A 10,226-nucleotide genomic window follows, 5' to 3' on the forward strand; every position below is an offset into this window, starting at 1 on the left:
GTGCACGCTGCTGATGTGGACACCTTTTGGAAGGGAAACAGAGCAGATGCTTTCCCAGGTGCTATTGCATCTTAGAAGTGCCAAAATACCGCCATCACCTAAATCATTGCCAAGCTAACCCCTCCACATAGAAGTCAAGCGGAGAGCTAGAGAGAAGAAAGCGATGGAACTAACACACATGTGCATGAAGGTTTGATTCCCAGCGGGGACACCTGCGATAGAAGGGTTTATTCATTTTACTTTCAAACCAACTGTCAGCTTCTTTCACACATCCTGCTGCACATTGACACGGTTCTTTCCAATCACAGGGGGAACTGCTTGGTGTAAAGGTGCAGGCACTCTTCACCCCCTCCCACCCCACCCCACCCCACCACACCATCATGTTACTTTACATTAAAATGATTCCCGGAGTTCTGGCTAAACAGGAAAAATAGAACACTGGTCTCAGCATTTCCTACTAACATTTCTCCAACCCTAAATTGAGGTACCAACATAGCCCTTGTGCTGTCTTCCTCACTTTTGTTGGCACTTTTTAATTGATGTTTTTAACTTCTTACGTTTTTGTCAGTTTTTTCAACCCTTTTGACACTTTTTTCAATGTTTGTCACTTTTTTTTACGTTTCAACACTTATTAACTTCAGTTTTACAGTTAATTTTGGAAGTTATGGTCAATAAACTACAGGTGGAAATTACACCTAATGTTTGAGTTAGAAAAGCAGAAATTACTAATTATTTAGACTAAAATGAATATATGTTGATGGATAATCACAGACTGGAATATGTCAACTTTAACTCAATACAAAATACTACTTTTGTAAAAAAGATTCTTTAAATCTGCCAATATATATATATTGTATATGGTTTTTTTTTAAATCCAGAAATGCATAACAAAACAGATTTCCCTAACATTAGTTATTTGTAGTTAATTATGAGTTCTTACTAAAATAATACGATAATTTGTTTTATTGTCACAACAGAACAGAGGAACATCAAAATATATTAAAGGTCTGATAAATAAACTGTATAAAAATACAAACTTAAGCTATGAAACTTAAAGTCCTTTGAACAAAAACACAAACACAAAATAATCAGTGTTGCAAACAGGGACGTTGGCCCTCTGGTGGAGAAACTAAGCAACGCCAATGCTCATAACATGGTTGACAGTCCGTTTATATTTTTTAAATATTAATCTATCAGAATCATTATTTTGTCATTATAAATGGTTGTGATGAATGAATATGAATAATTGATTTTTTTTTTATTATTTCTTTTTCTTAAAATCTGTCATTATGAAATGGCAACACCGATAGATCGGGAAATGCCTAATATCGGCCGGCCGATACATCGGTCGGGCTCTAATAGTTACAGAAGGAGGAAGTGAAGGAGCGGTGGATGAAGACATCCCGCAGTGATAGCAGACACACAGGTGTTGCTGCTCATGCTGCATACTGTCCCCTGCTGTGCACAGGAGGGTCACTGCTAACCCTGACAGGGGTGAGCAGGCAATGCTGCTCTGCCCTTGTTCAATCCCTTGAGGGACGTGTCTTATTATTTATTTATTAATTTGACTTTTCTCTTTCACAAGTTTCCATTCAACTTTTAATATCTCTTGTGCGCCACAGGGACACTCGGAGGCCCACAGGTTTGATAACTTTAAACGGCTGCTTTTTAAAGTGTAATATCTACAGCTACCCTGGGACCTGCACACCCCGGGTCTTGCTCCATATCACTAATTTGTTTCTTTTTTTTCTTTTTATCTTACAAAAACGGAGGCGAAGGCATAAGATGGGGTGAGTTTGATGTTTGGCATTTCATCTAACACAAGTTTATCGGCACTGTGGTCTTCTACCTTAATGGCACAAGGGACTAAACATGTGAATTGGAAAACTCTGTGGAGATAAAGTGTTGAGGAGAAGGTAGCAGAGCTGAAAAGATATAGTTTTCTGGCACCATGCGGTTCTTTTACCCAGAAGAGGCAGAAAGGGTAAGGAAGCGAGAGGAATGCCATTCCTGCAGTTTGGCACTAGACGTCATCTCAATCCAAAGCGACACACTGTTGACAGCACCGCCACAAAATCATCCTGTGGCTGAACTCTAACCCCCGTCTGCTGAATCTGCTGCTCGGTCATCTCACGCTGCAGCGATAGTCGAGCGACACTTTCCTCTCACGACGCCCATCAACCTGTCATCGGCTCTGACAGGCCCAACCACAGGTTTCATAGCAGGGGAAAAGCTTGGACAATTGGTTCAGCCGCACAGTGTAAACACACCGTCGGCTAGGCGGTGAGAGCGATAGGGGAAAATTCATAAAGATTATTCACGGCTGGCCGTCAGCGGCGGCGACAGAATCAGACAGAGAGCAGGACTGCACTAAATGGAAAGGCAGCCATCACTGCAGAACAGTCATGCACCGGCATATCTCATCTCTTTGTCCAACTCATCCTTAAAACAAGCACACAGTCACAGCTTACAGTCGACATCATCAATCTCACCTGCTATTCCACCAGAGTTGCCCATGTCTGTGTGCTGACAGCAATGATTTCAATACCACAGGGAAAGTTATCCTCGAAAAAGGAAAAATTTCCTCCCTCAAACACTCCACACTGTTCTATCATCAATCTGTGAGGTTGAGTGCATTCATTAAATTCTGATAAAGTACTGTACTTAGCTCTTCTGGTGCACCCACTTTCCCTTAACCTGCTTTGTCTATTTCCTAGGGCTAGCATGGTATAATTTCAAATGTTTTGATAATAGTGCTGATATAGCACCCAACTTTCAGTTTTGACACCTCACGTTGAGAAATATAATTTCATTTTCTTCGAATGGGCCTTTTTTCCCTCCATTTGACAGAAGAAGCTGAAGTTCTGAAACGCTGTCTAAACACAAGCGCCCTGAGCTTCTGACACATTTCAGTCTTCTACAGTATATGTCTGTCTTTCTGTTCCTCCAACCCCACAGAAGGGACATGGACTTGTAGACCTGAGCTGTGTTCCAAACTACATACAAATAGTATTGAATATGTACTATATTCCAGTTGTCGCAGTATACCGTTTTTGTAGATAGTACAAAACAAAGTACATTGATTTCCTTTAAATTAACAGGAAAGGAGACTTGTAAAATGAAAATTGGGGTTGTTGTCTTTGTGTTCTGTAAAAACGTTAACGCCACAGATACAGACCATATCTTCGTTAGTGGTCTGGGGTTTGTTTGCAATTGGCTAGCACCAACACTTCCATCTTTTCCCATTCATATTTTAAAACATGACATTTTCCCTTTTCCGTTCAGAATTTTATGAAGAGAAATCACATTTATGAATTTGTAAGTGTTTTCCTATGTAATGTTCTACTGTTTTGAGGTTATGATGACATACTGTATGTCGCCCATTCTTTATCCAACATTCCACATGGATGCAATGCTGAAACGTCTTATGAATTAAACCTAACTTAACTTAAATTTATTATAAAGACTTGTTTATTTTCTGAAGCCTGTCATTTGTTGTAACGTTCTTGCAGCTTTGAGCAACACATCTGTATTCTTTATGCAGTCAGTGGTACAATGGTGTCCATCAAATGCACACTGAAAAGTCAAGCACATTTGGTATGCATAATGACTTTGGAGTATACTTTTGTCACTAAGTATAAATACTTTTCATTAGGAAAACGGCAACAAAAACAGCCGATTGTTACCTAACAGTGTTAAAGGGTTTTAAGGTGAGTTTATTCGAGGTTCATTGCTTCAGATTTGATGAGACAAGTGTTACTGCCAGGCGAATTGACGTTGCCTTTCTTCAAGATGGTTGATGAATTTAGAGACACTGGGCTTTAAATGCACTCATGTTTCAGAGACAAATATTGTTGTCAATGCAATCTTTTCACCGCCTGCTTTCAAAGCATCACACTCACACTCAATGCTCTGTGGACAATTTGAGACATGATCTGTGTCAGCCGTGGAGCTCTTATATTGAAAGAGAGAAGGATTGCACAGAGGTGTCTCAGGCACTTGAAGCATTTCAAATAATTTGCTAAAAAGCGAGCTGATGTCTGAGTATCATCTGTGGTTTAAAACGTCTGTACGCTTTAATATCTTTGGCTTTTGTTGCCCCGGCAGCAGGTCAGTTCTCTGAGCCTCGATACTCATAAATTAGCTGCACTCTGCATACCTGCAACAGACAGCAAATTCCAAGATTCAAATTCCAGCAGCAGCTGATTCTCAAGCATCCGATGCGTTCAGGCAAAGAGTTTCCTTGATTTCATCTAGCAGATCTCTCTCTCTCGCTCTCTATCTATCTATATAGCTTGTTGAAATAAAACTCAAGGCTGTAAAAGCAATGAAATGAGTCAGTGATGGAAAAGTGAGCAATAGCAATCACAAACCAAGCAGCTTCCTTTAAAGTAATCTAAATTGAATACCAACATAGGCATTCAACAATATGAAGTCTGAAAAGGAGAAAATTAATCTTTATTGTCTAAACATGTTGGAGCGCTCAGCTTGACAGGATGCGCAGCACATGCCGGCAACCCTCCATCTGCTAAATAATGATTTGTTGTAGAAGGGGGGGGGGGGGGGGGGGGGGGGGGGGGCACACAACACATTTTTAACACCTGGAGAGGCAAAGCCAGTCCTGGTTCTACTCACAAAGACGCCTCGTGGATTCAGGCCAAGTCCGTCTGGCAACTCCATTAACATGCATGGTGGTGATGGGCACACGCCAGCAGCACTGGGAGATTAAAGTCATAAACATATTGCACAAGGCGATAATGGTTGGAGATGGTCTCATTGCTACCACCATAAATGACCAACGTGGCTTCCAACACCAGCCTTGTTGAACAGTTACGTCAATAAATAGCCAAGAAAATTTAAATGTAACATAACTCAGCCCAGCTCTGTCAAAGATGCCTTTAAACCATTCCAATGCCTCCATGTCACATCTTCCCTATTAACATGTGTAGAAATACAAAACAATGTCACAATATAGTAAATGAATAGTATATGTACAGTATAGACGAAATTAACTATGTAAAAATTACAAAATAGCATGTTTTCTGGTAATTCAATAAATAAATAGTTCTTTGAAATAACCACATGGTAAAACCTATTTTTGTATACTGCTGTGTGACTTTAGCTAAATACTTAAAACTATATTGGCGCAACGCAGGTCAGCTTCTGGTTTTTTGACAACACGATAGAAATGATATCGAAAAATATTTACAATAAGACATATTTATACTGTTTTGACAATATATACTGTATGGTAATATTGCCCAGGCCTAACATACATTATGAGGAAGACACTGTTTTAACAAGTAGCAAAACCTGTGGCTATTTTACATGGGCTATTTGTATTTTAGTTTTAGTATACCGACCATCAACAGCGAGTTTAGCTGTTAGCTTGGCTAGGTAGCTACCGTGGTGGTTAAACTCAACAGGCCTTCCAAAGTTCTTACCTCACAGAGTAATGACTCGGGGTTCTCACAACCTCCAACTCTGAACATAACCAGCTGATTCTGAACGTGGGTTTACCAGTGGCTAACGTTAGCATGCCAGCTAAGCTAACACAACATGTGAATAAGACAACGTTGGTACTAAGAGCTTTATATCTTCTCTTTTGATATAGGCTCTGCATTCTACCGCCACTCTCGCATTATTTCGCTTTTTACTTTGCAGTGGTAAGTAAGCTAGCAAGTTTCCGACCAATCTGTCCACAGTGACTGAAAATTTCAAATCGTAATCCCATGTTACTGAAAAGAAAGTATTCACATTTCTGTAACACATGATGCGTATTTGCCCAGTGCTCTTGACAACTGAAGATACAACACATAGAAAGATAGATGGTGCGGAAGGAGCTAGAACTTAGACACAAGCTATTGGAGCTTGCGACATTGCATTTCACCAGTGGAGAAAATTGACTTCAGTTGCACAACAGCAGCCCTAACTCCTACCTCAATGATAAGAGGAAACCATTTTAAGATAGATAGAAGTAATCACGCTGTGTGTATATATAAAAAGGCATCGAAGTTTGCCAAGTCACTCACAGCTACTCACAGGCTTCCCAACTTCCAAACTCCAGTAAAGTTTGCCGTTGTGTTATTAAAAGTTAATTCTGTTGAAAACCTTTACAAGTTTGCTTTAGCCACACTGCCAATAAAACTCTCGAAGACAAATGACTGGTGACGAACAGCAGAGGCAATTAAAATTTCTCAAAAGCCATCAAAGTGGCGGAGTGTAGGGAAGGAAAGGCCCGATTGACTTGCACCTCACTTTGCTCTCACTGGCTGCATCTGTCAGGCTGCTTTGGCTGATCGAATATTTCCACACATTTTATGCTTGACCCATCCATTTTAACTGAAGAAACTCAGGCTCATGCAGACTGTTTGCAATATGCAAACCATCTAATGCTGCATCTGAAAGGTTGGGAAGTGAAATGTGGGTTTTACTCATCTTTTTAAATTGGTTGTTTTTATCCATTTCCAGGTTAATTGCGTCCATTTTTCTTCAGCCAAAAAGGCAATTAAAGCTAGATTGTTTCTGTTGCTTGTATAAAAAAAAGAAAAAATCTGTCCAGCTCTGGAGACTAACTGCTGGGAGTTATATTGATAGATTTCTGGGATTTTTCTTCCTTTATAAAATGAGTGTTGAACCAACCCATGTTCCTTTGACATCTCATTATCACAAATGATTACAGAATGCACTCATTTTCTTGAACAACGTGTAGCCATTATGCAGTTGTTCTATTAAAGATTCTTGTGTTATTTCCTCCGGAACAAGCACATTTCATCATTGCCTTTTGTGCGAACATACGCTCCATTTTCTCCATTTAAAGCTTCCACATTTGCCCCAGGAGAGCCGTGTGTCAGGCTATTTTCTGTTGGATTAACACTGAGCCGGATTCACGCCGCTATACACCAAGGACCCTTTCTACATCCTCCCAGCAGCCTGTCAAAGCCCACCTTCTTGTGTCAGCGCCCATTTCAGTGTGGTCTTTTCACGCTAACCTCTTTCCAACCTCCAATTTCAGAGTGTTTGGAGCAGCGTGTCAGGGCTGCTCAGTGTTGGGGTTCACTCACGTGCTTTTATTCTAAGATTAAATTACGTTCCTGCTCTGGCTCCTAGGAGACCCAGCTAACAGGGCCCGGGTGCACTTAAACAACACAGCAGGTGTCAACTTTAACAATCACACATTGTGCAGGTAAAACTACACAGCTCAGGTAAGAGACCTCCAAGTCCAGCCACATGCTGGCACCCCACTTTAGTATAGTGAAGCATTTACCTGATTACAAACAGAAACACAAAGTGAGGTAGCAGTGCTTTTTCTCTTTTCTCTTTTCCGCATTAAAGCTGTACAACACAAGTCGCCGGTAGCCCCAGAAGGGAAATCTTAAAAACCTCAACACTCATATATTCTGCCACAAGATGTCAACAAACTGTCTAAGGTTTAAACCATTTCAGAACCTCCATATGTTTAGAGCACCAACCAAAATGCGTTTGTAGTATTGATTAGAAACAAGTTCACAACAGAACGCCTCTCCTTTCAAAAAGAAAAATCTGCATTTTATTACATTTGCTCCAAGGATCACCACTACCCAGCTGCCATCAATTAACATGCATCAAGTGATGCAACCCTCCGCAATGCAGCCACATTGTGTAGCACTTTTGGACTTGTTAACTTTTAATCAGATATGATCTGATCTAAATCGAGCAACTTTTCGAACATATGGTATATCTTATTTAGGCATGGTTCGTTATGTCTGATGATTGCATATTACTTTAAAAACTTAAGAAATAAGTTAAACCAAGTTTAGATTAACCCAAACTGCAACAGTAGGTATTGGAACCAATATCAAAAGCCCTTTGTGTATCTAACAATACCAAAGCAATGGCTGAGACTACAGATCTGACATAGGTAGGCCTGGGTGTCGTTGAAATGTTCACCACTCGTTAGAGGCGCAATGATTAGACAATTAATCCATCCGTCGATGGTAGGGCATGGTATTGCAACTCAATACCTTGGTGCAAGATATATCAACCAGACATTTAATGTCTGGTCAAATTATTTTTTTCCTCAAAGACAAAGTGCTACATATTTCAGTCGATACCAAAAGGTATTCAAGGTTCGATATACAGCCCAAAACAGAAGTAGGGGAGACCTGCTTTGTCGTGGCCTATTACTTCCTATGTGGACATTTTGACACATAGCAAGTGTCCATTCTTGTCAACAGAATTAATTTGCAATGTACGCCAGCCGGCGAAGAGACAGTCTTTTCTGTTGATCGGTGTAATCTCAGAAGACAGTTGGGTTGCTACACTAAATCTTGCCTACAGAACCAACTTGATCCCGGAGAGCAGGGAGTGGCTCAGCGCACGTCTGTTCAGCAGCAACTGCTTTAGGTGGCCGTGTAACCGACACCAGAGTATTTATACCGTAGCTGCGATGCTCACACAAGAGTTGCAAAGCATTCTTGGGAATTAACCAACTGTCACTTTTACTTGAAACAGTTTGACAGGGAGTGACCAGAGGCATTTGTTCTATCGTATTCCCCAACATTCCTGAAAAGTCAAAGGTTCGGAGGCCTCAGAAACCTGCAACCATTCAAATGTCCCGTGGATTTAGGTACTATGGCTATAAATCTCAGTTCTCCTCACTAAGAACACTAAAACTTTGGTCCATCATTGTTTGACTGACTGACACACTCACAGAAAATATTTGGATCTGCCGGTGCCAGTTTTTTATTATTTGGGGCACAAAACTGACATAACTTATTCATCTCTCCACTGTATTGCTTTGTAGCAGCATAAAGAAAACACAGTTCTCCTGATTTGTTCCTCCCAGACGCCTCTAATGGCTGATTTTCTACAGCCTGGAACCAGTCTATCAAATCATCCCCTGCATCAGCGACATACTTATGCAAAATGTTCCATCAATACTATTAACATGCAGGAAAGTTAGCAGCCCATTTAATAGTGAACATCAGCAGCAATAAATAAGACCCAGTGAGAGATGACTTCATCACTGGGATGGGATTTACATTTTCTGGCATGACACGTTGGAGTAGAGAATGTTGTTGCCACCTATTGAAGCCTGAACAATGATACATGGCTGTCATGATGCTGAATGCCCTGGACAGAGGTAGAGGGACAGAGAAAAGAGAGAGTTGGGGGTTCAGGATGCAAATAATGAATTCCCTTAACTTGAATTTAATCTTGTAAGGAAATGTTCTTGGAAAATGCAGTAGCCTAATCAGAAATACTACTGAGTCGTGTAATTAAATTAAATGATGCTGTGATTTTACTCACGAGGTTGCAGGCAATTTCACGTTATGCCCCTGTGAAATATGAACGTTGCAGTGCATGTAGGCTCCAAAAAGGAGAAAGTTCACACCAATGAAAGCAGCCAGGGTCTGATTTTAACAGCTGAACGCACACTTTCAGACAACTTTTCAAGTTGCAGAGGAGAATGCAATATTGGCTTCAAGATATATGTCTAGACTGTGTGAGTGAGTAAGTGTGTACGTGTGTGTGTCTGTGTGTGAGGGGGGGCAACTTTATAAAACAACGAAAGGATTTACAGGTGCGCGCTTTCGCCAAATTCCCAAAACTGTCGAACATTGAAATATTCCCTTGTTTTTTACCTGTCGGTCCTTCCATGCTGTCTGCGTAGATCCTGACGGCCAGCATCAGTAGCAATGCTGCTGAATACATGTTGGCAGAAGAAGTAAAGTCCAACTCGTTCTGTCACAAGAAGAAAATCCTAAAGGAAAGTCCGGCGGCGGCAGCAGGACTGGAGAGAAGTTGTGTGCGCGGCTCGGTGCATCGCTGAATCCCCCTGCAGAAGCGCTGGCTGCCTGCTCCCCTCTCAGCCCGCACAGGGAGCATCTGATCTCGAGCTAAAGCGTTCAAAAAAAGACCCCCCCTTTCCCTTTCCCGGTTTTTTTTTTTTTTTTTTTTTTTCCTGTAACGGCTCCGCTACTTTTTTTGTACTGTCAAAGTGAGCAGGTGGCACGCGGGAGTGCGGGGCTGCGGCGCCTCCATGTGGCGAGGCGGTGGATCTCATTCTCACACCGACACAAGCCTGTCTGCAGTGGCTATGGAATGGATCAGACACACAGTACAGATGGACACCACGCTGTCACATCAAAGGGGACATTTTCCCTTATGTTGCCTTTTAGTGCGTTTCTGGCTTCCAAACGAGGGGGGGGTTGAGCTGGGGTGGGGTCTTCTGGGGCTCCATC

The 10,226-nt window shown here is 41.4% G+C and overlaps 1 protein-coding gene across 9 annotated transcripts in view; it reads right to left on the reverse strand.

Annotated features, from left to right (window-relative positions):
* Positions 1 to 9,905, reverse strand: part of LOC116702075 (receptor-type tyrosine-protein phosphatase U) — a 221,250-nt gene extending 211,345 nt beyond the window's left edge. For 6 of the 9 annotated variants that reach the window (XM_032536175.1, XM_032536172.1, XM_032536173.1 and 3 more), the window contains exon 1: positions 9,627 to 9,905. In XM_032536175.1, coding sequence (XP_032392066.1) covers positions 9,627 to 9,696 — 70 coding nt within the window. In that variant the 5' untranslated portion in view covers positions 9,697 to 9,905. The remainder of the gene's footprint in view (positions 1 to 9,626) is intronic. The other 3 variants (XM_032536179.1, XM_032536177.1, XM_032536180.1) reach the window with 2 other exon arrangements.
* Positions 9,906 to 10,226: the final 321 nt, after the last annotated feature.

Source organism: Etheostoma spectabile, chromosome 14 (genome assembly GCF_008692095.1).
Source record: "Etheostoma spectabile isolate EspeVRDwgs_2016 chromosome 14, UIUC_Espe_1.0, whole genome shotgun sequence".
NCBI lineage: Eukaryota > Metazoa > Chordata > Actinopteri > Perciformes > Percidae > Etheostoma > Etheostoma spectabile.